Consider the following 27999-nt stretch of genomic DNA (forward strand, 5'->3'; position numbering starts at 1 on the left):
GTTGAGGCTCAAAAAAGTTAGGTAACTTGTCCAAGGTCATGCAGCCCTAGAATAATGAGGGAAAACAGTGTGTCCCAAAATGGCATTATTTGTCCGTGGGGCAGGTATGTTTGAATTTCCATCCATCCATCTATCTGAGACTGGGGTCTCGCTATGCTGCTCGGACTGTTCTCGAACTCCTGGGCTCAGGCCATCCTCCTGGGATCTACCGGCGCGCAGGGACTACCGACGCGCGCTACCGTGCCCGGCTCCCCACCTCTTCAAGAAATGGAGATTGCAATGCTTGTGCCAACTAGTAAGCTTACACAGTTGTGAGCGAATACTCCACGTGAGAGGTTATAAATGACGTTGCACTAAGGGAGGGATGCATCCTTAACCGAAGTCAGGCCACAAAAGCGAACCGAAACCCAACTGTGCGACTGCACCAGCGCGCCTGCGTGCAAAGGCCAGCCGAAGCAGAGAGCAGTGCGCATGCGTGCAGCTACCCGCATATGGGCGTGACGAATAGCGCCGGCTAGCTCTTCCAACCTCTAGGTGGGGCGCCAGCTGGGGCGGGCCCAGCACCCCGGCCGGGCAGTACTTTTTTTTTTTTTTTTGCATACACCAGTTCTCAGGATATCGGAATCCGGTGCACAGCAGCTTCTTCAGGTTTGAGGTTCCGGATGCCTGGGGGCGGAGAAACGGGAGGGGAAAAACAGATGGCAAGCTGGGTGACCAGCGTCCAGAAATCCACCGGGGAAACCTCCTCCCGTTTTTACCCTTGGTACCGCGAGAATGGGCGGGGTCTGGCTTCGGGGCGGAAGCGACGGGCGGTCCCGGTTCCAGGGCGGGGCTGGAGACGGGGAGACCCGGCTGGGAAGTGCAGGCAAAGCCGGCTATTACCCTGCGCAGCCGTCACCCTCAACTTTCCCTTCAGGTGAGGCGTCCATGGAACGACTTCTGGCCCAGCTGTGCGGCAGCAGCGCAGCGTGGCCGCTCCCGCTGTGGGAGGGGGACACCACAGGCCACTGCTTCACCCAGCTGGTGCTCAGCGCCCTGCCCCACGCGCTCCTCGCCGTGCTCAGTGCCTGTTACTTGGGCACCCCGAGGTGGGTAGAGACGGGCGCAAGGGATCTGTCCGTGTGTGCTTGCAGATCTCACCCGCAGCCTACATCTTCCGGCAGTGTCACCAGAATAGCGAGGTCTCTAGAGTGGGGCAGAAGTAGAATAAAATCTAAGCATTGCTACTTAGCAGCAATGTGGCTGTTCTTGGGCAAGTACCTGCCTTCTCTGAGTCTCATTGTTGGGAGGTTTAAATGAGATAATGAATTTAAGCATATAGTGCAGTGCCTGGCGTGTTTTTAAAGGTCCAATGAGTGTCAGAAATCATCAGAATTGTCCATTTTCAGCTACCGGGACTCAGCTGTCATGAATTGGAGGCAGAATTGGGGGAACAACGTTTTTAGCCAAAAGCGATGATGTGTTTAAGTTGTAGGCTCAGTTTCTCACCACTTCAACCCATGAAACCTTAGTGTTTCCAGATTAAGAAAAGCATACGTAGGCTCAGCTGAAGAGGAAGCAGTAGATAGACAAGAAGAGCAAAATCAAACATTAAGCCTTCCCCAATTAAGGGCTATAAGGTGTGGATGCTAAACTCAACTTGATTTTGTATTTAGTTCTTGTATGGCTAGAGATGACTAAAGTTAGTCTCATTCTGGCTGCCGAGAAGACAGGGGGACGGTGTGGTCTCTGCCTTTGGGAGTTCCTAGTCTGATGGGGGAAAGTGTCCCTATCCAAGAGGTCTTTCTTGCTTTCTCATTAGACTCAGTTCCCAAAAGACTGTGCCAATTTTAATAGCTGCTCTTCCGAGAAGGCTGTCTATGCTAGGTGATTAAACCCTTCCAGACTTTTGTCTCTGTGTAAGAAACAAATCAGGATTCCTCCCAGACCAAGCAGATCCACAGCTTCTCCTATCCAGGGAAGGGATTCATCCGCCCCCTGAGAAAGCAAGAAAGACCATCATGTGATCAATAGAAATTGTGCTTCACTTCACTTATCAGCGTTGTGTGTGTTGCTGAGAAGGGTTAGAGAGATCGAGAATCTAAGACAGGAAAGGGCCTCAGAAGGCTTTAATTTGAAACTCACTGCTCACCATACTGGTGAGGAAAGTGAGATTCAGAGAGGAAAAGAGACTTGAAGGGGTGATGAGGCTGGTTGATGGCCAACTTGGGGCCAGTTTATGCCTCCAAGGGCCCAGTGTTCTTTCTTGGGTCCCCACATCTTAGGAAATATATATATTTTTTTCTTTTCCTTCTTTCTTTTCGTGTGTGTGTGTGTGTGTGTGTGTGTGTCGGGGGGGGGGTTGTTATTGTTGTTTTGTTTTTTGAGACGGGGTCTCCCTCTGTTGCCCAGACTGAAGTACAGTGGTGCAATCACAGTTCACTGCAGCGTCAACCTGGGCTCCAGCAACCTCTCACCTCAGCCTTTTGATTTGCTGGGGCCACAAGTGCATGCCACCACACCTGGATAATTTTTTTTTTAAATTATTTGTAATAGTCCGGGTGCAGTGGCTCAAGCCTGTAATGCCAGCACTGTAGGAGGCCAGGAGTTCGAGACCAGCCTGCCAACGTGGCTCTACTAAAAATACAAAAAATTGGCCAGGCCCAGTGGCTCATGCCTGTAATCCCAGCACTTTGGGAGGCTGAGACAGGCAGATCACTGGAGGTCAGGAGTTTGAAACCAGCCTGGTCAACATGGTGAAACCCCATCTTGAATCGCTTGAACCCAGGAGGCGGAGGTTGCAGTGCGCCAAGATTGCACCACTGCACTCCAGCCTGGACGACAAAGCGAGACTCTGTCTCAAAAAGAAAAAATTATTTTTAGTAGAGACAAGGCCTTGCTTTGTTGTCTAGGCTGGTCTTGAACTCTTGGGCTCAAGCAATCCTTCTGCCTCAGCCTCCTAAAGTTCTGGGTTTACAGATGTGAGCCACCATGCCCAGCCAGAAATAGAAATTTTTTTTTTTTTTTGAGACAGGGTCTTACTCTGTCACCCAGGCTGGAGAGCAGTGGCACGATCTCGGCCCACTGCAACCTCCACCTCTTGGGTTCAATCGATTCTCCTGCCTCAGCCTCCGGAGTAGCTGAGACTACAGGCGTGTGCCACCATGCCTGGCCAGTTTTCGTATTTTTACTAGAGATGGAGTTTCACTGTGTTACATGGGCTGGTCTTGAACTCCTGGCCTCAAGTGATCCACCTGCCTCTGCCTCCCAAAGTGCTGGGATTACAGGCTTGAGCCACCATGCCCAGCCCAGAAATAGAATTCTTAAAGGCTGATTTTTTATTCCCATCTAAATCCCTACAAATAACTGTCATCAGGTGGACTTTTAAGAAAACCCCCAGCTACTCGGGAGGCTGAGGCAGAGGAATCGCTTGAACCTGGGAGGCGGAGGTTGCAGCGAGCTGAGATCGCGCCATTGCGCTCCAGCCTGGCGACAGAGCAAGACTCTGCATTTTAGTTTACAAGTAAACTCTTTTAGTAACCTAGCCCTGCCACAAAGGGTGTAACAGACTCAGTCCTCTTTTTGTATGAACTTTCAAGACATCCTGATACTCACTGCTGCAGATACGTTTTCTTTTTTTTTTTTTTTTTTTTTTTGACGGAGTCTCTCTTTGTCACCCAGGGTGGAGTGCAGTGGCACGATCTCAGCTCACTGCAACCTCCGCCTCCCAGGTTCAAGCGATTCTCGTGCCTCAGTGTCCCAAAGTAGCTGGGATTACAGGTGTGTGCCACCATTCCCTGCTAATTTTTGTATTTTTATTAGAGACGGGGTTTTACCATGTTGGCCAGGCTGGTCTCAAACTCCTGATCTCAAGTGATCTGCCTGCTTCAGCCTCCCAAAGTGCTGGGATTACGGGCGTAAGCCACTGTGACCAGCCCCTGTATTTGATTCTTAATGCAGACAGATCACCTTTTGTTTATTAAAAACATTTTTTTATGCCAAGAAGATGTAAACACAAGCAAAAAGAGATATTTTTCTTTAGCTAAAGGAGTCACAAAAGCAATCCACACCACCTTCTATAATCAGTGGAAAGAGAGTAGAATATTCCAAGCCTTTATAAAGTTTAGGCTACCATATTAGAATATAAAAGCTATATGTAAGTCCGATTTTTATTCATTTAATAGTGCTTCAGGTGAATTTAAGGGTACTGTTAGGTGGATCCTTTTGTAAAAATGAATATGTACCCGTTAGCAGTTATCTGCATGAAAACTTTGGATTTTTTTTTTTTTTCCTGAGACGGAGTCTCCCCCTGTCACCCAGGCTGGAGTGCATTGGCGTGATCTCAGCTCACTGCAACCTCCATCTCCCAGATTCAAGCGATTCTCCTGCCTCAGCCTCCTGAGTAGCTGGGATTGCAGGTGCCTGCCACCATGCCTGGCTAATTTTTGCATTTTTGGTAGAGATGGGGTTTCACCGTGTTGGCCAGGCTGGTCTCGAACTCCTAACCTCAGGCGATCCTCCCGTCTCAGCCTCCCAAAGTGCTAGGATTACAGGTGTGAGCCACGGCGCCTGGCCTGGATTTTTTTTTTAATTTTAGGTTCATGAGGCATATGTGCTTGTTTGTTATTATACATGGATATATTACGTGATGCTGAAGTTTGGGCTTCTAATGATCCCATCACCAAAGTAGCAAACGTAGTACCCAGGATTTTTTTTTTTCCTAGTTAGTCTTCATGTTAAGTACAATCTTACCTCAAAATTGTTAATGTCTGTGGTTTAAAAAAAAACATGAATCAGAAATGGTGTGGGTAGTTTAGAAAATGAGTTAGGTTCAGGTGGCCGATTAGCTCAGTTGGTCAGAAAATGAGTTAGGTTCATCTGGGAAGACTTCCTGGTAGAAAAGACCCTGGGTTCTGAGGTAAAGTGGAGTAGGGATAAGATGTGCAAGGCAGGAAGGGAGTTGATTCCTTAGGTAAGTGAATTATTGGAGGTGAGGGGTACGTCTGGGTTCTGAGTCAGCCACGATGTGCCTCCTTGTCTTCTCCCTTGTCCCCAGGAGTCCAGATTACATCCTACCCTGCATTCCTGGATGGCGCCTCCGACTTGCAGCTTCCTTCCTGCTTTCCGTCTTCCCGCTGCTAGACCTCCTTCCAGTTGCTTTGCCACCAGGGGCAGGCCCAGGACCCATAGGGCTAGAGGTGTTGGCAGGGTGCGTGGCAGCTGTGGCCTGGATCAGCCACAGCCTGGCCCTGTGGGTGTTGGCACATTCCCCTCATGGCCACTCCCGGGGTCCCTTGGCCTTGGCCCTGGTAGCCTTGCTGCCAGCTCCAGCCCTAGTGCTGACCGTGTTGTGGCATTGCCAGCGAGGCACACTTCTGCCCCCACTTCTCCCAGGGCCCGTGGCCCGCCTATGCTTGCTCATCCTGCAGCTGGCTGCACTCTTGACCTATGCATTGGGATGGGCAGCTCCTGGGGGACCACGAGAACCCTGGGCTCAGGAGCCCCTCCTGCCCGAGGATCAAGAACCTGAGGTGGCTGAAGATGGGGAGAGTTGGCTGTCACGCTTTTCCTATGCCTGGCTGGCACCCTTGCTGGCCCGTGGGGCCTGTGGAGAGCTCCGGCAGCCTCAGGACATTTGCCGCCTCCCCCACAGACTGCAGCCAACCTACCTGGCTCGTGTCTTCCAGGCACACTGGCAGGAGGGGGCACGGCTGTGGAGGGCCTTGTATGGGGCCTTTGGACGGTGCTATCTGGCACTTGGACTGCTGAAGCTGGTGGGGACCATGTTGGGATTCTCAGGGCCCCTGTTGCTCTCCCTACTGGTGGGCTTCCTGGAAGAGGGGCAGGAGCCACTAAGCCACGGCCTGCTCTATGCTCTGGGGCTAGCCGGTGGGGCTGTGCTGGGTGCTGTGCTGCAGAATCAGTATGGGTATGAGGTATATAAGGTAACACTTCAGGCACGGGGGGCTGTGCTGAACATCCTGTACTGCAAGGCTTTACAGCTGGGGCCCAGCCGCCCTCCTACTGGGGAGGCCCTGAACGTACTAGGCACTGACTCTGAACGGCTGCTTAACTTTGCTGGGAGCTTCCATGAAGCATGGGGCCTGCCCCTGCAGCTGGCCATCACCCTCTACCTGCTGTACCAGCAGGTAGGCGTGGCCTTCGTGGGTGGTCTCATCTTGGCATTGCTGCTGGTACCCGTCAACAAAGTGATTGCCACCCGCATCATGGCCAGCAACCAGGAAATGCTACGGCATAAGGATGCGCGGGTTAAGGTGAGCGGGTACTTGGGGTCCCTCAGCTATCTGGAGACCCCACCCAGCCCAGGTCCCCAGGTCTTCCCATGCACACTATCTGAGGGAGTGAGAGTGACCCCAAAGTTAAGAGCTGAGACTGGAGAAAGGTAGACCTGGGTTCAAATCCTGGCTCTACACTTACTGGTTCAATCACTTCAGACAAGTCACTTAACCTATTTGGGCTTCCCCTTCCTCATCTGTAAAGTGAGAATAGTAGTAGCTTACCTTGTAGAGTTGTAAGGATCTCATGAGATAATGCTTAGTGTAATGCCAGTCACAAAGTAAGCTCTGAATACGTGGCCACCCTGGGAGGTAGGAAGTCATCTCCCTGGCACCAAACAGGTCTTTAGGGCCAGAGCTGGGACCCAAGTCTCCAACCTCCTTATCTAGGGCACAGACCACCCCATGGCTGCATGTAGAGACCTAGGAGAACCTCAGCTGCCTCTTTGGGTAGGCTGAGGGGAAGGGAATAGGTCACTTTCCTGCCTGGGTCAACTCCAGGTGTTTAGGGTTTGGCTGAATCTGCAGAGCTCTGGGTTCTGCAGTGATTGTGGGTACCTTCACAAAGGGGATGGCAGTCCTGGGGGTTCATACAGCATAGTTGTTGACCCTTAGTGGAACAGCTCAGAGTGCTCCTGGAGGGAAGGGAGGTTGATAGATGGTTATGGCATGAGGCGTTTTCCCCTACCTGTGACAGCTACAGACGAGGAGTTTTGGCCCTTGCCCATCTTCCCTGGGCCCATTAGCCTGTTTGACCCTGGGCTGTGGTGTGGCCTCTTATGCCTGTGTACTTCTACAGGAATAGTTTCTGTGCCACTCAAGCCGGGGGCCGGAACTGGGGGGCCAGCCCCCGAAGCCCACATCTTTTGGTTTTGGGAGATAGCCCTTTGTCCCTCATCTAACGGGAGGAGAGCTTTTACTCCACTGTGGTGACCTGGCTCCGCCTTCCACCACTCCTAGGAAGGTGGGGAATTCCCGCTCCAAGCTGTCCCCAGCTGGAGCAAATGGAGAAGTAAGAGAGAGACTGGGAGGGAAGCAACCCAGGGCTGAAAAGGATTTGAAGGGCAGGATTTCCAGAAAGTACTGAGGTGAGGAAGAAAACCAAGACTAGGGCAGTGCAGAGTATCTGGGAGCTTAGAGTACTGAACATTCTGCCAGCAGCCTGGGGAAGTCTTGGCAGGGAAGACACATGAGCAGTGCCTCCACTTCACGCCTCTCCCTTGTCTCCTTTCCCTAGCTTGTGACAGAGCTGCTGAATGGCATTCGGGTCATCAAGTTCTGCGGGTGGGAGCAGGCACTGGGAGCCCGAGTAGAGGCCTGCCGGGCTCGAGAGCTGGGGCGACTCCGGGTCATCAAATACCTGGATGCGGCCTGTGTATACCTGTGGGCTGCCCTACCGGTTGTCATCTCCATCGTTATCTTCATCACCTATGTCCTCATGGGGCACCAGCTCACTGCCACCAAGGTGAGGACCAGGAAGGAAGGGGACCAGCATCAAGGAGACTTCAGCGAAGTGAAGACAGAGGCTTGGGCCCTCAGTGCTGGCTGAGAAGGAGGGAGGGATCCCTGACTGCCTCATCTCCCAACCAAGGGAAAACTGAAGGAACCTTTTTGTGGGGGCCTTGGATATATAACCCTCCCCTCTGTGAAGGAGTTCCTTTCTTTCCTCTCCTCTACCTTTCACTCCAGCTTCTATTCAGTTCCAGGCTTGGGGTTAGGTCTCTTCATCCTCGTTCTAATGGCCTTAGGAAAAAAATGTATGATGCAATCCTGGGTCTAGCCAAGGCCAGGTGATGTTGCTACTTGGAAATTCTTAAAAAAGACTCAAAATGAGCTAGGCCTGCCTAGTAAAAAAGATGCAACCTTGGCCAGGCGCGGTGGCTCACACCTGTAATTCCAGCACTGGGAGGCCAAGGCAGGCGGATCACCTGATGTCAGGAGTTCGAGACCAGCCTGACCAACATGGTGAAACCTTGTCTCTACTAAAAATATAAAAATTAACCAGGTGTGGTGATGCATGCCTGTGATCCCAGCTACTCAGGAGGCTAGGGTAGGAGAATCACTGGAACCCTGGAGGTGGAAGTTGCAGTGAGCCGAGATTATGCCACTGCACTCCAGCTTAGGTGACAGAGCAAGACTCATCAAGAAAAAAAAAAAAAAAAATGCAACCTGAATCCCTTGAGGAACATTGGAATTTCTAGGATTCTTTAAGTGACCATCTCTGCCACATCTGATCCCAGGATTGGCCAGCCAGCCGTTCAGTTCTGTCATTGCCCAGTTCTTCCCTCCGTAGACCTGTCCACAGGGCTTCCCATAGAAACAGGCCCTTAGATAACTCCTGGGGCTTCACCCTGCTCCCACCTCACTCAGGTGTTCACGGCCCTGGCACTGGTGCGAATGCTCATTCTTCCTCTCAACAACTTCCCTTGGGTGATCAATGGCCTCCTGGAGGCCAAAGTGTCCTTGGACCGGATCCAGCTTTTCCTCGACCTTCCAAACCACAACCCCCAGGCCTACTACAGCCCAGGTAATGGGAAGCTAGTGGGCAGAACCTGGCACAGGGTGAGGAGGGAAGTGGAGCCACTTGGGTGCTGGGCATAGATGTCACCAAGAGGGCTTAGAGAGAGCGGAATCCAAAACAGACTCAGTTAGCTCTGGGCAGGTAGATATGGGGCTGGCAAGTCAATTACATGATTTACCCTCCCCAAACAGATTGTGGTAGATTAGGAGCCCAAATCAAGTGGCTTCTCTGTTCAGATCCCCCTGCAGAGCCATCTACAGTATTGGAGCTGCATGAAGCCTTGTTCTCCTGGGACCCAGTTGGAACCAGCCAGGAGACCTTCATCAGTCATCTCGAAGTGAAAAAGGTTTGTTGGACAGACACCCTGGGAGAGTCCTCAGACTAACGAGAGAGATGGGAACTCATGTCACAGAAGCAGTGACTGAGCCAATCATAGCTGATGGCTCTGCAGCTCTAATTCCTGCAGGAGGGATAGGCATTTGGTGAGCAGGTTCTAATCATGAGGAGATGACACCTCACATCTGAATCTCAGAATAGTTGCACCTCTCTCTGGTCTTTAGGCAGCTTGTATCCGTCCAGTCCAGACCAATGGGTGTGCTTGTCTCTCCATGTCCTTCAGAAGCTGCAGCATTCAGAACAGGCCCTGGGGCTTATGTAGCATCTCCCCCAGATTGGGGATCTGGGGGAGAGGCCCAGCAAGTGCTTCCAAGAAATATTTTGCAAATGGGGATCCTCTGTTTAGGCTGGTGAAAAGCAATCACACCCTGTGACTCATGCTACAACATACAAAGAACTTAAAATGGGGCATTCCTGGCAATAAGCCAACTCCTGTTCACCTCCTGTCCTGAGTTTTCACTCTCTCCTGACCTTTGTCCAACCCTGTGCCCCACAGCTCAACCCGGCATTCTCTGGTGGTGGCTGAATTGCCTCTACCACATTTGGCTCACGTTTCTGGCTTGGGCTCTATGTTTTGTTTTTCCTCTTAGTTCAGGCAAGACAAGGCTAGATTTGTACAAAGGAATTTTGCTAACGTGTTAGTTGGGGCTTTTTTGGATATAAGTTATAGAAACACACTAGAGCTAGCTTAAGCAAACAAGAATTTATAATAAGGATGTAGAGATACATTGCAGAATCCAAAGGCAGGAACGCAGCTGGATCTTAGAAACAGCCCAGAACCAGGCCTCAACTCGCAGAGCTCTCTGCTTCTGTGTGCCTCTCTCCCTGTATTTGCCTGGTTCTCTTCTCTCTGTGGACACACCCTCCACTGAGCAGAAGATGTGACTACAGAGAATGCTCGAGTTTACAAGTTACAGCCAACAAGGAGAAGCTGCCTCTGGGACCTGATCCCAAATTCCCATGGAAAGGTCTCAGAAGTGGTGCCCACTTGTAGCTGGGTCAACCCTGGCTGGCAGGGTTGGGGCATCACAGGCAGATAGAGCTTCTGAGAGCCCAGTCCCTTCTAGAGAAGGAACTAGGACTTTTTTTTTTTTTAATTTTTTTGAGCAGGGAGATAGCTCCATGAACATATGACCAAAAAAAAAAAAAAGGTAAACAGAAAAATTTAAGCCACAGAAATAGGGATCTATGCAAAGCACTGCTTTTTCCCCTGAGATATGGTGACTCTAGCCACAGGTCGACTTAGCCAACCCATCATCCAGGCCCTAAAGCCTGGAATTCTACCCTTCCCTCTCCCATTCTGGAGTGCCTGTCTCAGAGTTTACCTTGGAAGTTCTTGGGTGGTTTCCTCCCATTCTCTCTGGCATGCTGCTCCCCTTCAGAGGCCCTTAACATAGGGCCTCTGTGAAACTGATAGCCACTCTGAGTGGAGAAAAAAACACCCTACTTTTCTAGAGCCTGATCTGTTGATCAGCCTGTGAAGTGGAGAATTCTTTCCCTACACACTAAAGAAAGAAGAAAAGAGAAGCCTCAGTGGGAGGACTGGCAGCCCAGAGTGTCAAGAGGGAGACCACTGCCACCTCTGTCCCGTCTCCTACCAATAGCAGATGCTTGTGTGGCTTCCTTGCAGGGTATGCTGGTGGGCATCGTGGGGAAGGTCGGCTGTGGGAAGAGCTCCCTGCTGGCTGCCATCGCTGGAGAGCTCCACAGGTAACCAACCTCCTATGCACCCCTGTCCTTACTTTGTCCTTTAGCAAACACTGAGCCCCTGTTATGTGCTGGACACCTTTTGGGGGTCAGGGGTACTAAGAAGAGCAATGCATGGTCCCTTTATTGGGAGAGTTTTCAATCTGGAAAGAAGGAGGTGGCCAAGAAAGCAAATCATTGTAATCATTACACCAGAGTGTTTTAAATGCTATAATAGTCAGCAAAGGAATGGAAACATCCAGTGTCAGCTATTCTTTCAGAAATGTGGCTGTGCAGAGAAGGGATCCAGAGAGGAGCATAGGTTTGAGGGAGGACCTTGTTTTCAGATGGGAACAAGTACAATGTGGTGGCCATACTCTCCACTGAGCTCCTGAACAGATGTAAATACAACAGCTGCTTGGCTGTAGCCAAAGAGCTATTTCTTCCCTTCTTTGCCCAGAATGGGCTTCATTAGGACCCCTTGACCTCAGGAGCTGCCATCTCAGTCATGTGACATGAAGGGGGACCCTGTGTAGAAGACAGCAGCCTGGGGAGGCTTCTTAGGAGTCAAGGGCTGGGCATGGAGGGACCCAGAAGAGAGCTGGTCTTCATATTGCTCGCCTGGCTCTCTGCAGGCTGCGTGGGCATGTGGCAGTGCGGGGGCTGTCCAAGGGCTTTGGCCTGGCCACCCAGGAACCCTGGATCCAGTTTGCCACCATCCGAGACAACATCCTCTTTGGGAAGACATTTGATGCACAGCTGTACAAGGAGGTGGTAGAAGCCTGTGCCCTCAATGATGACCTCAGTGTGAGTGCCTGGCCTTGAAACCTCTTAGCTGCCTGCTTCTCCAGTGTCCCTGACACCTCAAACCAGGAGCTTTGCTTTTCTGGAAAGGGGTTGCTTCTACTCGGGCATCACTTATCTAGGAATGGCCGTCGGACTGTGGTCCTCCCAGAGTGTCCAGCTGCCCCTTCTGATAGGGCCCAGTAGGGTGGTGACTGTGTGTTCTGCACAGTCGTGGGAAGAGCCCTAAGGCCTCTGGAGCTAGGGAGGGTTCCACCTGTGGGGCTTAGCTCTGCACAGCCTGGCTCCTTGTCCCCTTCTCCATACCCACTTCCCACTGGGAAGGCTTGGAAGAGTCAAAGTTTCATTTGGTTGCAGGTTACCCTAGGGAAACCTGCCAAGCTATTAGATTTCCCCTTGCCCCCAGTCCAGAGTACTATATTTATAGGAGAAGAGATTCCAGATTTCTCCCTTGACTTCCCACCCAACCCTGCTGTCCCCTTCAGAAATGTCACCACCACTACCCTACCCAGGTAAATGTGGAATGTCCCTGAAAAGGAGCACTTTTAACCTTGACCATGGGGCATTCTGTATCCAGCTGTCATTCTTTTTATTACTTTTTTTAAATTGATTAATTTTTTTTTTTTTTTTTTGAGACAGGGTCTTTTTTCTGTCCTCCAGGCTGGAATGCAGTGGCGCCATCTTGGCTCACTGCAGCCTCTGCCTCCTGGGCTCAAATGATCCTCCCACCTCAGCCCCTCAAGTGGCTGGGACTACAGGAGTGAGCCACCACACCCAGCTAATTTTTGTTTTGTTTTGTTTTGTGTTTTTGAGACGGAGTCTCACTGTGTTGCCAGGCTGGAGTGCAGTGGCACAATCTCGGCTCACTGCAACCTCCGCCTCCTGGATTCAAGCGATTCTCCTGCCTCAGCCTCTCGAGTAGCTGGGACTACAGCTGCATGCCACCATGCCCAGCTAATTTTTGCATTTTTAGTAGAAACGGTTTCACCATGTTGGCCAGAATGGTCTCCATCTCCTGACCTTGTGATCCGCCCACCTTGGCCTCCCAAAGTGCTGGGATTACAGGCGTGAGCCACCGCGCCTGGGCTACTACCCTGTCTTTTTAACAGTCAAGATAGTAAGATATCTTGGGCAGATGTTATGTAAAAGCTTTTATAGGTTTTTACTTTTTTTTGTGTGTGAGACAGAGTCTTGCTCTGTCGCTCAGGCTGGAGTGCAGTGGAATGATCTCGGCTCACTGCAACCTCTGCCTCTCGGGTTCAAGTAATTCTCTTGCCTCAGCCTCCTGAGTAGCTGGGACTACAGGTGTAAGCTGCCATGCCTGCCTAATTTTTGTATTTTTAGTAGAGATGGGGTTTCACCATGTTGCCCAGGCTGGTCTCGAACTGTTGGGCTCAAGTGATCCGCCCGCCTTGGCCTCCCAAAGTGCTGGGATTACAGGCGTGAGCCACTGTGCCCGGCCCAGCTTTCGTAGGTTTTTAGAGAAGGAATGTACTACCTCTAAGACTTCTTGTGGCCTCAGGAATGGTCTACTAAGCAAAGGGATTCCCTTCCTCACGCAGAGGAAGCACCTGTGATCCACTAGATGGTGAGTCCCCTGAGCTAAAAGCTTTGTTGTTCATCTCTTTCCTTAGTGCCTACAACAGTACCTAGGACCTAACAGACTTGGGAAAGCAATGAATGATTGGCCAGGCGTGGTGGCTCATGCCTGTAATCCTAGCATTTTGGGAGGCCAAGGAGGGTGGATCGCTTGAGGTCAGGAGTTCAAGACCACCCAGGGCAGCCAGGCTTAACAGTGGTGGCTCACGCCTGTAATCCCAGCACTTTGGAAGTCCAAGGTGGGCAGATCACGAGGTCAGGAGTTAGAGACCAGCCTGGCCAACATGGTGAAACCCCATCTCTACTGAAAATACAAAAAATAGCTGGGCGTGGTGGTGGGTGCCTGTAATCCCAGCTACTCGGGAGGCTGAGGCAGGAGAATCTAGCTTGAACCCAGGAGGCGGAGGTTGCAGTGAGCCAAGATCGCACCATTGTACTCCAGCCTCACAACAGAGTGAGACTCTGTCTCAAAAAAAAAAAAACCAGACCACCCAGGGAAATATGGTAAAATCTCTTCTCTACAAAAAAAGAAACAAAAATTAGCTGGGTGTCGTGGCTCACACCTGTAGTCCTAGCTACTCTGGAGGCTGAGGCAGGAGAATTGCATGAACCCGAGAGGCGGAGGTTGCAGTGAGCCGAGATCATGCCACTGCACTCCAGTCTGGGCGACAGAGCAAGACTCTGTCTCACACACACAAAAAAGTAAAAACCTATAAAAGCTTTTACATAAAATCTGCCCAAGATACCTTACTACCTTGCCTGTTAAAAAGACAGGGTAATAGGCCAGGCACGGTGGCTCACGCCTATAATCCCAGCACTTTGGGAGGCCAAGGTGGGTGGATCACAAGGTCAGGAGATCGAGACCATCCTGGCTAACATGGTGAAACCCCGTCTCTACTAAAAATGCAAAAATTAGCTGGGCATGGTGGCACACGCCTGTAGTCCCAGCTACTCGAGAGGCTGAGGCAGGAAAATCGCTTGAACCCAGGAGGCGGAGGTTTCAGTGAGCTGAGATTGTGCCACTGCACTCCAGCCTGGCGACAGAGCGAGACTCCATCTCAAAAAAAAAAAAAAAAAAAAAAAAAAAGGGTAGTAAATGTAACAAAGTAGTTAAGAATCTGAATCTGAACTCGTGTCCTGCCCCTTACTAGCTGTGGGCCAGCTAGTTAATCTGTCTGAGCTTTGGTTGCACCTGAGAAAAGGAAATGATACCATCTTCATAAGATTACATTGGGGCTTGAATGAGAGAATGCCTGTAAAGTGCTAGGCACATAGTGTTCGATAAATGCTTGATGTTATTGGAATTATGTCTTGTCTCCTCTGACTAGCTCACCCCAAATTTAAGGCTACTCTCCTCAAGCTCCCTACTTCTCTTGACTCCCACTATCTCCTGCAAAGGGATAGGAAGTGGGCCAGAAGGTAATGGGAGCTCCCTGACCCACTGGGGCACCTGTTCCATCAGATCCTGCCTGCTGGAGACCAGACAGAGGTGGGGGAGAAGGGTGTCACCCTTAGCGGAGGACAGCGTGCCCGGATTGCCCTTGCTCGTGCTGTCTACCAGGTCAGTTAAAGTTGGAGGTTGCAGTGGCAGGGAGGTGGGGGGAGTCCAGAGCCTTGGGAACTTGGCTGAGTTAGGAGGATAGGAATATTTTCCTTAGCATCTGGTTCCTTCCCTCCTACCTTGCATGTTCCTGAGGTATTGGCCATCCCATCCCCTTTTGCAGATTTAAGGCAGAGTTCAAGGCCTTTAAAAAGTATTCGTAGGCTGGACATGGTGGCTTAGGTCTGTAATCCCAGCACTTTGGGAGGCCAAGGCAGGAGGATTGCTTGGGCCCAGGAGTTCAAGATCAGCCTGGGCAATGTGGCAAAACCCTGTCTCTACAAAAAATAATTTTAAAAAGTTAGTTGGTGTAATCCTAGCACTTTGAGAGGCCAAGGAGGGTGGATCACTTGAGGTCAGGAGTTTGAGACCAGCTGGGCCAACATGGTGAAACCCCATCGCTACTGAAAAACATATAAAAATTAGCTGGGCGTAGTGGCACATGCCTGTAATTCCAGCTACTCGGGAGGCTGAGGCAGGAGAATCGCTTGAACCCGAGAGCCAGAGGTTGCAGTGAGCCAAGATCACACCATTGCACTCCAGCCTGGGTGATGAGAATGAAACCCTGTCTCCAAAAAAATTTAGCTGGGCTTGATAGCATGCACCTGTAGTCCCAGCTACTCAGGAGGCTGAGGTGGGAAGGATCACTTGAGCCTGGGAGGTTGAGGCTGCAGTGAGTGGTGTTCATGCCACTGCACTCCAGCCTGGGCAACAGAGCAAGACCATGTCTCAAAAAAAAAAAAAAAAAAAAGTGTTATATGGGCTGAGGGCCTGGGACCTAGGAAAGCTGAGTGCTGGCCCTGGGGTGCTGTTCTTTCTTGCCTGAAGGGATGTCCACCCTCAGGTCTCACCTCCTTCTCTGCTAGTGTAGGGGTAGCCCCCAGAGTTTCTCTCAACTGTCTTCTCTGATCACTTTGAGATCTTCTCCGGGGAGCCTTTGGGTCCTGGTGCCCACGGTACCCTCACGTCTCCATAGGGAAAGGAGCTCTATCTCCTCGATGACCCTCTGGCCGCTGTGGATGCAGATGTGGCCAACCACCTGCTGCACAGGTGCATCCTGGGCGTGCTGAGCCACACCACACGGATGCTCTGCACCCACCGCACTGAGTACCTGGAGAGGGCTGACGTGGTGCTGCTGATGGAGGCCGGGCGCCTCATCCGGGCTGGTAATGGGGGCAGGAGCCCCGTGTGAGGGAGGTGTCTGCCCGGGTCTGGCAGGGGATTGTGAAGTACAGACTCTGCCACCTGCTGCATGTGTGCCCTGAGCCAGTCATTGCTGCCTCCTGCCTTCACAGAACTGGTGTGAGGAACTGGGAGAACAGGAGGGAAAAGGAGCACATTGGTAAAATGCCAGTGTATTTGGGACTCATGGGCTTTGTGACTGGGTGCTCTTGGGAACTGAAAGGCCCAGGGTCTCTGAGAACATTCTCATATCTTCAGAGAAGGGAAAGGAGTCAGGTTTAGAATGGTCTTTTTGTAAAAACAAAAATTTTTAAACTCTGAAAGATTTTTATGCAGAGGGATGTGACCACCTGCAAGTTCACTGGGAGAGAAATAGGAGGAAATGAAGCTCCAGCCAGATATTAGGAATTGAGTGAAGCATGAGAAAAAGCTCTGCAGTAATGAGAAGTAACCCTGGACAGAGTGGCAGGCATAGCTCTGGCGGTCCTCTTGGGGATGGACATTCGTCCCTCTCTGCTGGTCGGAATCAAGGCTTACAAGGATGGACTTGAGTCCTGCTCGAGGTCTAGGGGTATCCTGCTAGGGTGGGTTAGACGGGGAGGCCTAAGAGGATGAGAGGTGGGATCTGCACACACACTGGGAAAGGCATAGTATAGACTCAGAACAGTCCCCTCCCAATCTCCCCTTCTACCCTCCAGGACCTCCCTCTGAGATTCTGCCACTGGTACAAGCTGTCCCCAAAGCCTGGGCTGAGAATGGACAAGAGTCTGACTCAGGTATGGCTCCCCAGTGGGAGAAAAGGGCTTGCTTTTCCCTGCCACACTGTAGAGCTTTTTCTACAAAGGCTGCCCGCTTCTCTGAAATACTGAGTTTTCAGCTGGCACCCTGCAAGCTTAATTCTTCCATGACCCCTGATTTTCACAGCCACAGCCCAGTCAGTACAGAACCCAGAGAAAACAAAGGAGGGGCTGGAGGAGGAGCAGAGCACATCTGGTCGCCTGCTGCAGGAAGAAAGCAAGAAGGAGGGCGCCGTGGCCTTGCACGTGTACCAAGCTTACTGGAAGGCCGTGGGCCAGGGCTTGGCCTTAGCCATCCTCTTCTCTCTGCTTCTCATGCAAGGTGAGAGCGTGCCTGGGAGTCTCTTACATCATAACGGCTGTGCTGTCTAGGTGCCCATTACCTTGCACTAATCATTACAAAGCCCAGAGACTCACCAAGCATGGGTCACAGCTGGGACAAAAGCCATACTCCTGATTCTGAGAGATGCCCAGGGGCCAGAGGCATGTGCTCTATATAGCTGGCTTCTGTTCTGCCCCCTAGGTTAGCTCCCATTCTGCAAGTCTGAGATCCTGTTCTCCCCAGAGCTGAAGGGTGACGGGCCTATGAGAGAAGCCCACACTAGGGAGGATATGGGGTAGTGGCAGGGTGGGGAGGCCAGGCCAGGCGGATGGAGATGGGCAGGAACCAGAGGCAAGGGCGGAGAAAGGGGGCATTGGAATAGAATGAACGAGGGAGAGGAGCCTCTTACAGCTTTTTCCTTCCTGTCCCCACCCAGCCACGCGGAACACTGCTGACTGGTGGCTCTCCTACTGGATCTCTCAGCTGAAGGCTGAGAATAGCTCCCAGGAGGCGCAACCCTCCACTAGCCCAGCTTCTATGGGGCTCTTCTCTCCGCAGCTGCTCCTCTTTTCCCCTGGAAACCTCTAGTGAGTGGCTGGGGCTGGGGGTAGGCCTGGTGCTCTCAGAGTGGTCGCCAGGCAGGGAGTGAGGGTTGTGGCTGGTATTCCAGATGCTGTGACTTCTGGAGGGTGGGAGAGATGGCATGGGGGAGGAGAAAGGACCCCCGAGTGGCCCTACTTTTGGTTACCCACAGCCCCCTCCTCACCACCCAGCACCCCAGTGTTCCCACTGCCCAAAGCTGCCCCCAATGGCTCCTCAGACATCCGTTTCTACCTCACCGTGTATGCAACCATTGCTGGTGTCAATTCCCTCTGCACCCTTCTCCGGGCAGTGCTCTTTGCAGCAGGCACCCTTCAAGCAGCTGCCACTCTGCATCGCCGCCTGCTGCATCGAGTCCTTATGGTGAGGGGCTGGGACCTCGGGGGTAGGGGAGTGCAGTCCTAGCCCTGTGGAGTGTCCTCCCAATACTCGGGCTCCACTGGGGATGGGAGAGTCTTTCCTGCCCTGGGATATTCTTCCTCAACCTCTGCCAATCTCTCTTCTCTGCCCCCAAATTCTAGGGATATTTTAGTCCTTCCCTATTCTCTATCTTGGGCCTTCCCCTCCACCCCACCTCCCTCAGGGCTGCCTGCCAACCCCTCTTCTGCCAGACTCTGCCCTGGCCCAATCAGCGTCCTTCTCCCAGGCACCAGTGACTTTCTTCAATGCCACACCCACGGGCCGGATCCTAAACCGCTTCTCCTCTGATGTGGCCTGTGCGGATGACAGCCTGCCCTTCATCCTCAACATCCTCCTGGCCAACGCGGCAGGCCTGCTGGGGCTCCTGGCCGTGCTGGGCTCTGGCCTGCCCTGGCTGCTGCTCCTGCTGCCACCTTTGAGCATCATCTACTATCACATGCAGCGCCACTACAGGGCCTCCTCACGGGAGCTGCGGCGCCTGGGCAGCCTCACCCTGTCTCCACTGTATAGCCATCTGGCCGATACCTTGGCTGGCCTCTCTGTGCTCCGGGCCACAAGGGCCACCTACAGGTGTGTGGATCAGAGCCCAGGGGGATGAGGTGTTGCGGGGAGAGGAAAAGAGAGACCCCCAAGAAGAGGAATATGCAGGGTATGGTTGGTTCAGCCCTCCTGGGGACAAGGAATGGGGAAGGAGGAAAGCAACAGAAGAAGGAGATAGGGAGGCAGAGCGGACCCCCACTTTGAAAGAGCACACTGGCATCTGCAGCCCTGAGGGAGGCCTGTGGGTCTATAGACCAGCTCCCAAGAAGGAGCTGCTCAATAAGGGCCTTCCCTGTTGAGGCCCTGAGGCTGGGTGGCTCAGGGCAACAGTGGAGTGGCCTCACATCCCTCTGGCCTTCCCTAGGTTTGAGGAGGAGAACCTGCGACTCCTTGAGCTAAACCAGAGGTGCCAGTTTGCCACCCGTGCCACAATGCAGTGGCTGGACATTCGGCTACAGCTCATGGGGGCGGCAGTGGTCAGCGCTATCGCAGGCATTGCTCTGGTGCAGCACCAGCAGGGCCTCGCTAACCCAGGTGCCACCCAGGACCCCTCACCCCTACCTCACCCGCAAGTTAGTCCACCCCTCTCCCAGATCTCTCCCTGCACCATCCCCCCAACATTTTCACCTCCCACCCAGGGTTCCCTGTGAGGATGTATTATGATTATCATCATCACCCCCGTTTGGAGTTGAGACAATCCCCAGGAGGGACTTGCCCAGGTGGTGGTGGCTTGGGGACTAGAATGAGTCTTCTGAGCTGCTGGTCTCAGTCCCTTCCCTGCTTCCACCCCGTCCCCACCACACTGCCCCAGCCCGCTTCAGTCTCCCACATGCCATCCCTCCCAGCTTCTCTAGGCCCACCCCCTGCCCTGCATCTGGCCTCCTGTGCTCCTGGCTAGGTCCTATCACCCTCCTGCTTCTCTGTTGCTTTTTTGTTTTTTTTTTTTTTGAGATGGAGTCTCGCTCTGTTGCCCAGGCTGGAGTGCAGTGGCATGATCTCGGCTCACTGCAACCTCTGCCTCCCGGGTTCAAGCAATTCTCCTGTCTCAGCCTCCCAAGTAGCTGGGATTATAGGTGTCCGCCATCACGCCCAGCTAATTTTTGTATTTTTAGTAGAGACAGGGTTTCACCATGTTGGCCAGGCTGGTCTCAAACTCCTGACCTCGTGATCCACCTGCCTTGGCCTCCCAAAGTGCTGGAATTACAGGCGTGAGCCACCGCGCCCAGCCTCTGTTGCTTCCTTTAAATGCCAGCAGTCCACAGCTTGGGGAGTCTCCCACAAATGTCCCGGTGTCCAAGCTCTCCCAGCAGCTGGTACTTCTCTCCCCCAGGGCTGGTGGGCCTGTCGCTGTCTTACGCCCTGTCCCTGACGGGCCTGCTCTCGGGCCTGGTGAGCAGCTTCACACAGACAGAGGCCATGCTGGTGAGCGTCGAGCGGCTGGAAGAGTACACCTGTGACCTGCCCCAGGAACCCCAGGGCCAGCCACTGCAGGTGAGCCTGTACCCCCACCCCAGGCCAAAGCTCTGGAACCCTGAAGGCCCCAGTCTCCCCCGCAATTCCTTTCTTTTTGCCCACCCATCTTTCTCAGCTCCCATAACCTCTCTTCATGATGATCACAATTCTTCACCATGTCCCTTCTTCCCCATCTCTCATTCTCTCATTCCTCTCACACTGTCCATTTCTCATTATTCTCCCCTCCTCACCATCGCTTCTCATCTCCCCTATCTCCCTTTCCCCCTCTGTCTCCCACCCATGGACCCCACCAGCTAGGCACCGGCTGGCTGACCCAGGGGGGCGTGGAGTTCCAGGACGTGGTGTTGGCGTACCGGCCAGGGCTGCCGAATGCCCTGGATGGAGTGACCTTCTGCGTGCAGCCTGGAGAGAAGTTGGGCATCGTGGGCCGCACAGGCTCCGGCAAGTCTTCCCTGTTGTTGGTGCTCTTCCGGCTGCTAGAGCCCAGTTCAGGGCGAGTGCTGCTGGATGGCGTGGACACCAGCCAGCTGGAGCTGGCCCAGCTCAGGTCTGGGGGAGATGGACTTGGAAGGGGAAGGGGGAACCAGAACTACTGGCACTTAGAGGAGGGCATAGCCAGGAAGGCTTTATATAAACTCACAGCAGCCAGGGCTGATCAGGGGGCTGAAATGGAGGACGGGATGAGCAGGCGAGGACAGCGAACTCCTAGTGCCCAGGTCCAGATTCATGGCTGGTGATCTCAACGTCTTCCTCGCCCTGACCCAGGCCACCTTTCCAGCTTCATCTTTCTTGTACTTCCTACCATACACCCTCCACTCTTGTGCCCCAAGATACTGATCCCCTGAGTCCTAGGCTCAGCAGGCAGTGCTTCAGACAGCTTGAGACCTGAACCGGTTGCCCTTGGCTTCAGGCGGCCTCACTGGAGGGTATACACCCCTTCCTTACCTCCAGGTCAACCTAGTATCATTTTCTCTGAGTACGGTGACATGGAAAAGGTAGGGAAGCTGTATCCTAAAGCCCTAGGCCTGCCTCTTCTGCCTTCTCTTCTAAGCTGTGGTGGCCCTACCTTATAGCTCCATCATGTCTTCAGGACCCAATTCTAGGCCCACTCCAACCTTGAAGTGTCACCTGCCCTTTCAGTCACTCTGGTCATTCCTTGCGTAGCCACTGCCACCCCTGGAGTCAGTGCCACACAGTTTAGCCCATTTGTTTTCTCTGGTTTGTGTGTGCACCTCCGTGAAATGTAGGCACCTTGAGGACAGAGTCCAGTCTTTGGTTTCTTTGGTATTGCTCATAGCACTGGCACAGTTCTAGGTACCCAGCTACTAACAGATCATTTGGTGGGGATGGGGTGGGGAACAGAGTGGGGTTATGTTCAGGTCTCATACCCAGGCTTTCGTGGAGGTGCTAGTCCTGTAGTCAGAAACTGAGCTGGGAGCAGAAGTGGCTACATCTCCAACCACTAGACTCCATGTCATTGTCCCCCAGATCCCAGCTGGCTATCATCCCCCAGGAGCCCTTTTTGTTCAGTGGGACTGTTCGGGAAAACCTGGACCCCCGGGGCCTACATAAGGACAGGGCCTTGTGGCAGGCCCTGGAGCAGTGCCACCTGAGTGAGGTGATTACATCCATGGGTGAGTGCTGGACCCTGACCTTAGAGCAAGAAGGGAGCAGGGATGGCCTGGGCCCTGCAACGAAGATGCTTTCCTTGCAGGTGGTCTGGATGGTGAGCTGGGTGAGGGGGGCCGGAGCTTATCTCTTGGGCAGAGGCAGCTGTTGTGTTTGGCCAGGGCTCTCCTCACAGATGCCAAGGTAAGGTGAGAGAAAGAGACATTAGAGAGGGCCAGGAAGAAGGTGGGGGGCCGGGAGGTGGGGAGGTAGAGTGGGGAGAGGTTTTAGGGGACCAAGTTCATTTTCCTTTTAGAGCTGGAAGTGGGGAGCTGTGGTAGGGGCTGTTGCTTGGGCCAGGCCCAGCCCACCCTACAGCCTCTCCTTCCTTCTTGTCCCCTACCCCATTCCCATATTCCAGATCCTGTGTATCGATGAGGCCACAGCAAGCGTGGACCAGAAGACAGACCAGCTGCTCCAGCAGACCATCTGCAAACGCTTTGCCAACAAGACAGTGCTGACCATTGCCCATAGGTATGTAAACGCCTGGTAACAGCCTAATCAGGAACTGTGGTAGCATGCACCGAGAGCCTCCGTTGCTTTCAGGGACCCCAGTGGTCAGGGCCTTAGAGATCCTGCCCCCCCGAAATCTCAGCTCCTCCTTCTCCAGGGACGAGAAGGGCCCTTTATAGCACTGCCTAGGGCCATTTATAGCACATTATCTGAGGGCCCTTTATAGCACATTATCTGAGGGACTCTGCAGTCCCTTCCCCAGCACCAAGCCAGGGGCTAAAGCCTGTGGGGACAGACCTGTGGTGTCCCGAGGGGAGAGGAGGGAAAGCAGGTCAGTGTTCTTACTTAGGGCATTGTCCCTCATCCCCTACACTCACCATCTTCCCCCTCACAGGCTCAACACGATCCTGAACTCAGACCGGGTGCTGGTGCTACAAGCGGGGAGAGTGGTAGAGCTGGACTCCCCGGCCACCCTGCGCAACCAGCCCCACTCCCTGTTCCAGCAGCTGCTGCAGAGCAGCCAGCAGGGAGTCCCTGCCTCACTCGGAGGTCCCTGAGCCCAATCCCACACCCTTCAGAGTTCTCCCCTCTCTCTGATCCAGGCCGGGCCTGTACAGAGGTGCTGGCTGCTTGTTTACATTCTCCTCTGGGGCTCTACCTCTCCACACTTCCCCAGAACGGAAAAGGGCACCCTGGGTTACTCTTTGGAAATCACTCCTTGGTGGGCAGCATCCTGAGGCTTCCCCAGAACCAGGCCTCTGCTCTGGCCCTCTTGCATCTGGAACGCCAGGTGGGTTTTTCTGGCATAGGAGCCCACTTGCATTTTCATAGTTTTATTTGATAAAATTCCATCTTACATTCTGTGTATTAAAAAAATAATATTTCTGGTGTGAGGCTGAGGTCTCCTCTGTGTGTGTACCCAAGCTGAAGGGTGGTGAGAACAGACCACTCCAGTCTGAGGGGTGGAAGAGGTGAGGAAGGGGGCCAGAAAGCCCCCACCTCCATCACAGTGCTGTGGTCTTTCCAGGCTCAGGGGGCAAGTCAGGTGGCAGGGGGAGCCCTGCTGGCAGCATGCTAACCTGACACTCCTGGTCCTGGCACGCTGGAGCATAGTGTGGGGCAGGGTAGCAACAGGGTCCAGGGGGGCAGACACCCCGGCGCCAGGCCCTCAGGGTCAGCAACACAGTAGCCAGAACCAGGGCAGCAGTGAGGGCCCCAAACACCACCAGGGCCACAAAGCTAGGCTCACCTAGCCCAGCCTCTTGCCTCCGCACCACCTCCTTCACTGAGATCCGCAGCAGACCAGCCCCTGCGCTGTGGGGGGCTGGCCCCGTGGCAGGTACCACTACAGCTGAGGTGGGCCCTAGAGGGGTGTCCACTGTCATTGGGGGGTCTGGGACAGGTAAGACAAGCTCACAAGTCTTGCCACCATAGCCACTGGGGCAGAGGCAGTCGAAGTCATGGACACGGTCCCGACAGCGGGCCCCTCTCTGGCATGGGCGGCTGGCACAGTCATCCAGGTTGATGGTGCAGAAGCGTCCAGCAAAGCCCTCAGGACAGAGGCAGGAGAAGCGGTTTATGCCGTCAAGGCAGGTGGCACCGTTAGCACAAGGCCGCATCAGGCAGTCATCCACATTTACCTCACAGCGGGCACCCACAAAGCCCACCAAGCAGCGGCACGTGAAGTTGAGAGCAAAGCCCTGGTCGTCCTGGCACTGCCCGCCATTGCGGCATGGGGAGCTGCGGTAGGGGTGAGAGAGGACATGATAACCAACTTACCAACACCTGTAGGGCAGCCCAGGTCAGTATCCTGACCACTGCCCGCCATGTCATCTTGGGCTACACACGCCGAGCCTTAAATACCTCATTTTAAAAATGAGAATAAAAATAGTACCCAGCTTCCCTAATTGTGAGGGTTAAGTGAAATAATCAATGTCAAGCCATTAGCACAGGGCCCAGCCAGAAGGCAGGGCTCAGGATAAGTGTGCTATTATTATCCTCACAGGCTCCTGGGCCTGATGCGGAAATGAGGACAAGTCCAGCCCTGCAGGCTGTTTCCTCATCCCTACTGTGACACAGAAGGGTGCAAGCCAGCGTTCAGGAGAGGATGAGGAGAGACCCGGGCCCTTCAGTCTCCCCACACCCACCCTCCCCAACCAGAACAGTCACACGTTTGTTACCCCTCTAGCTCCTATAGATTGTTGAAGAAATGGCTCAGAAGGTACAAAAAAAAAGTTGAGAAACCCTGAACTAGGAACACTTTGGCATGCAGGGGTTTTATCTGAGTGTCCCTGTGTGGGTCTGACTCTCAGTCCCCCATCCTCCCAACAGTCCTGCCTCTTTTCTCATCCCATCACCAGGTTCTGGTCTAACGTTCCACTCACCCTGAGGGCCCAGCACTCACCCTGCCTGTTCACAGGGTCCAGCCTTGCGCTCGCAGTCACGCCCATGGAAGCCTGGTAAGCACACACAATGGTACTCACCGCCCCCGTCATACATGCACTGGCCTCCATTCTGGCAGGGGGACTGCGTGGTACAGATATGTTCATCTGGAGAGGGGACAGGAAAGGCTCTGGGATAACCCCTCCCATCTGGTCCCCAGACCAGACTTGTCCACGCCTTCCAGGCCCCAGGTTCTGTAGGTGTGGCTATACTACAAACCCAGCCCAGGCTGGCGTGGTATGCTAGGGAGAGACAGCAACACTGAATTTGGAGTCAGGAGGCTCCTGGCCCTGGCTCTCAGTCTGTCTCAAACTGACCTTGGGCTGGGTGCTGTGGCTCATGCCTGTAATCCCAGCACTTTGGAAGACCAAGGTGGGCAGATGACTTGAGGTCAGGAGTTCGAGACCAGCCTGGCCAACATGGCAAAACCCCATCTCTACTAAAAATACAAAAATTAGCTGAAGTGGCAGGTGCCTGTAATTCCAGCTACTGGGGAGGCTGAGGCAGGAGAATCACTTGAACCCAGGAGGCGGAGGTTACAGTGAGCCGAGATCGCACCACTGCACTCCAGCCTGGGTGACAGAGTGAGACTCCATCTCAAAACAAAACAAACAAACAAAAAAACCTGACTTTGAGCAGGTTATAGCTCTTCTGTGGGCCTTAGTTTCCTCATCTGTAAAATGAGTACAATTTTTAGCAGCTGTGTTTCCTGCCCCATGGGGTTATGTTGAGGATCAATTCAGACAACACATAAAAAGTCTAAGATTAAAAAAATGATAAAATACCATGTATTTGAGGGTTTGACAAGGACACAATAGGCACTCAATAAATACTGATGGCTGTTCCCCTAAGAACATGGGGTTCCCAACCAAAAGCTACCCTTCCTCCCCCCTACCTTTGTCACAGAACTTGCCTGCCCAGCCACTGTGGCAGATGCACTGCCATGGCTGGTGGCAGGTACCGTGCTGGCAGCCAGGCATCCTCACACAGCGCTCACAGTGCAGCCCCTCCCAGCCCGGGTCACACCTGATGGGGAGAAGCACAGGGTCAGGGCTCTGGGTCGTGGATGTGAAGAAATGGAGGAGACAGAACCAGAGCTTCTAGAAACCAAGAGGACATATGACAGCCCCTAAGGGAAAGCAGACCTGTCCCAGGTAGGTGTAGGACTGTGCAGGGTCATAGGACACATATACGGAATCAGACCATCAGACACCAGCACTCAAACCCTGGTTCTGTACTTTAACCTGAGCCTCAGTTTTCTCACCTGTAAATTGGGGATACACCTTGCAGGGTTGAGTAGAGGAAGAAATAAGATGTCTGTAAATGCCTCCAGTACCCCTCCTGGCATGTCTGAGGTGCTCACAAACATTTAAAGAAGAATGACCTTGAAAGGCCATCAGGGCCGGGGCGTGGTTGCTCACGCCTGTAATCCCAGCACTTTGGGAGGTCGAGGCAGGTGGATCACTTGAGGTCAGGAGTTCAAGACCAGCCTGGCCAACTGGGTGAAACCCCGTCTCTACAAAAAATACAAAAAATTACCCGGGCATGGTGGTGTGCATCTGTAATCCATTATTGAGGAGGCCGAGGCAGGGGAACTTGAACACAAGAGGCAGAGGCTGCAGTGACCTGAGATCGCGCCACTGCACTCCAGCCTTGGCAACAAAGCGAGACTCTGTCTCAAAAACAAAAACAACAAAAAAAATAAAAACAAAAAAGCTCATCAGGACTATCCTCCCACTATGATTCCAGGGCAAACACTTGACCCATATTTTAAAAGCCCTCCAGGGGTGAAGAGTCTCAAAGACCCCCAGCCAATTGAACTACCTGCCTCATCAGCTCATTTCCTTATGTCCACTTTCCTCCTGCTACAGAATTTGCCCAATCTCCCAGTGAGTCAACTACTCAAACTCATCAAGAAAGATCCTCTTTCATTGTAAGTGTTTCTCCCCAGCAACTCTCCCTGCAGCATTTCTTTTCCAGGCTAAACCATTTCTCTTTCCCTTTTTCCTTTATCTTTCCATTTCCTCATGGCACCCAATCCCCAAGCTCTCTCAAGCTTTAGGTCTCTCTCCCTGTCAGGAGTTCAGACAATCCCTGGATCAGACTTGGGAGATTAAAGAAGTGGGGAGATAAAAACTAGAAGAAGCAAGAGAGGTGAGGTAAAGGGGAAAGGGGGACTGGCCAGTCAGCCATAGGAGTGATGAGGCATGAAGAGTAGAGTCTGAAGCCCCTAGACACTGTTGTGCATGTGAAGGGCTTAGAAATGGGTACCAAAGGGTTTGGGGGCACGTGCTCAGGACAGGTACCTGCAGGAGCCGTCAGGTGCACAGCAGCCGTGGGCCAGGTCACAGTGGGAGCTGCAGTCATCGGCTGCAAGAGATTGATGTGGGAGGGGTGAGTCTGAGTCAGGGCACAGCTCGCTGGGATGCGGGACTCAGGAGAGGATTGGGGTTCCAGTAACTGAGCGGACTCAGCCCTAAGGCAGGACACAACACAGAAACTCATCCCATTCCAAAAAGGCAACCTCGGTCTTGCTTGCCCCGCGGGTCGGAGCGACTGCAGTGCCGTCTCCGGCCGGCAGAGGTCAACGTGCAAGCGAGAACGGCTGGACAGGGCCGCGACTGGAGCCCAGCGGGCGCGCTCACCTCGGACAGGCTGACCGGGAGCCCCCAGAATGCACAACAGGCACACGAGATGCAGGCAGCGGCAGCCGCTGGGCATGGTCAGCGCCGGCCCCAGGAGGGACGGACGGACGGACGGCCGGACGCGTGGACACCTGTGGGACGGCACCGGTTGGGAGGCGGCCGGACGCGGAGATAGCGGCACGGATACGGGTTCCAAGTGACAGGAGCCGACGAGGGAGAGGGGCGCCGGGACAGAAGAAGGGGATGGGGATAGCGGGAGGATGGGGGCAGGGAAGGGTTGAGCAGGCGAAGAGAGCGAGGAGAGCGAAGACAGGAACCCGGGAGCGGGGTCTGCAAGGAGGCGAAAGATGGGCAGCGCGGAGCGAGGCCAGGCGCGGGAATGGCTGGGGCTGGGATCGCAGTCAGGACGGAGGGGTCCGCGGGATGGGGACAGCGCCGAGAGGCGGCCTCGAGCACGGAGGGGACGCGGGGGCCGGAGGGAGGGACGGTTCCCGGCAGCGAGCAGTCTCCGCCCCCACAGCTCCGACAGCCCCCACCCCCCCACCACTCTCTCCCACGTCCCCTTTCTATCTCCGC

General features: G+C 53.4%; 2 protein-coding genes across 17 annotated transcripts; one reads left to right on the plus strand and one right to left on the minus strand.

Moving 5' to 3' along the window:
* The first annotated feature begins 457 nt into the window (after positions 1-457).
* ABCC10 (ATP binding cassette subfamily C member 10) lies at positions 458-23229 on the plus strand. 15 transcript variants are annotated; one of them, XM_055389697.2, is made up of 22 exons: positions 458-648; positions 917-1088; positions 5036-6254; positions 7513-7740; positions 8646-8802; positions 9033-9142; positions 10823-10902; positions 11514-11685; positions 14744-14842; positions 15858-16047; positions 16762-16839; positions 16988-17182; positions 17619-17769; positions 17956-18145; positions 18429-18772; positions 19107-19276; positions 20073-20233; positions 20509-20762; positions 21704-21849; positions 21930-22027; positions 22245-22357; positions 22731-23229. In XM_055389697.2, exons 2-22 carry the CDS (start codon positions 928-930, stop codon positions 22891-22893), a joined length of 4479 nt encoding a protein of 1492 aa, XP_055245672.1. In that variant the 5' UTR covers positions 458-648; positions 917-927; the 3' UTR covers positions 22894-23229. The 15 variants fall into 15 exon arrangements, 14 of the variants coding, with proteins under 14 accessions (XP_055245672.1, XP_055245671.1, XP_063563215.1 ...); XM_055389696.2 differs by having other exon boundaries at positions 465-648; positions 8988-9142; XM_063707144.1 differs by having other exon boundaries at positions 486-1088; positions 8988-9142; positions 21704-21833; positions 22731-22767.
* Positions 23154-27508, minus strand: DLK2 (delta like non-canonical Notch ligand 2). Of its 2 annotated transcripts, none has more exons than XM_055389702.2 (5): positions 27424-27508; positions 27085-27148; positions 25674-25804; positions 24741-24792; positions 23154-24076 (listed from the first exon to the last, which is right to left on the minus strand). In XM_055389702.2, exons 1-5 carry the CDS (start codon positions 27497-27499, stop codon positions 23341-23343), a joined length of 1059 nt encoding a protein of 352 aa, XP_055245677.1. In that variant the 5' UTR covers positions 27500-27508; the 3' UTR covers positions 23154-23340. The 2 variants fall into 2 exon arrangements, with proteins under 2 accessions (XP_055245677.1, XP_004044115.1); XM_004044067.5 differs by having other exon boundaries at positions 24741-24885.
* Positions 27509-27999: the final 491 nt, after the last annotated feature.

The sequence above is a fragment of the Gorilla gorilla genome, chromosome 5 (assembly GCF_029281585.2).
Source record: "Gorilla gorilla gorilla isolate KB3781 chromosome 5, NHGRI_mGorGor1-v2.1_pri, whole genome shotgun sequence".
Taxonomy (NCBI): Eukaryota; Metazoa; Chordata; class Mammalia; order Primates; family Hominidae; genus Gorilla; species Gorilla gorilla.

Bases quoted from the DNA above. Each gene is read 5' to 3' on its own strand.
- ABCC10 (XM_019029978.4), top strand. From the start codon at position 775: ATGGGCGGGGTCTGGCTTCGGGGCGGAAGCGACGGGCGGTCCCGGTTC. The intron at 8,803-8,987 runs GTAATGGGAAGC...CTCCCCAAACAG, and splicing joins CCAGGCCTACTACAGCCCAG to ATTGTGGTAGATTAGGAGCC. The intron at 20,234-20,508 runs GTGAGCCTGTAC...GGACCCCACCAG, and splicing joins CCCAGGGCCAGCCACTGCAG to CTAGGCACCGGCTGGCTGAC.
- DLK2 (XM_004044067.5), bottom strand. From the start codon at position 27,499: ATGCCCAGCGGCTGCCGCTGCCTGCATCTCGTGTGCCTGTTGTGCATT. The intron at 27,149-27,423 runs GTGAGCGCGCCC...AATCTCTTGCAG, and splicing joins TCCCGGTCAGCCTGTCCGAG to CCGATGACTGCAGCTCCCAC. The intron at 24,077-24,740 runs GTGAGTGCTGGG...CCCCTACCGCAG, and splicing joins GGACCCTGTGAACAGGCAGG to CTCCCCATGCCGCAATGGCG.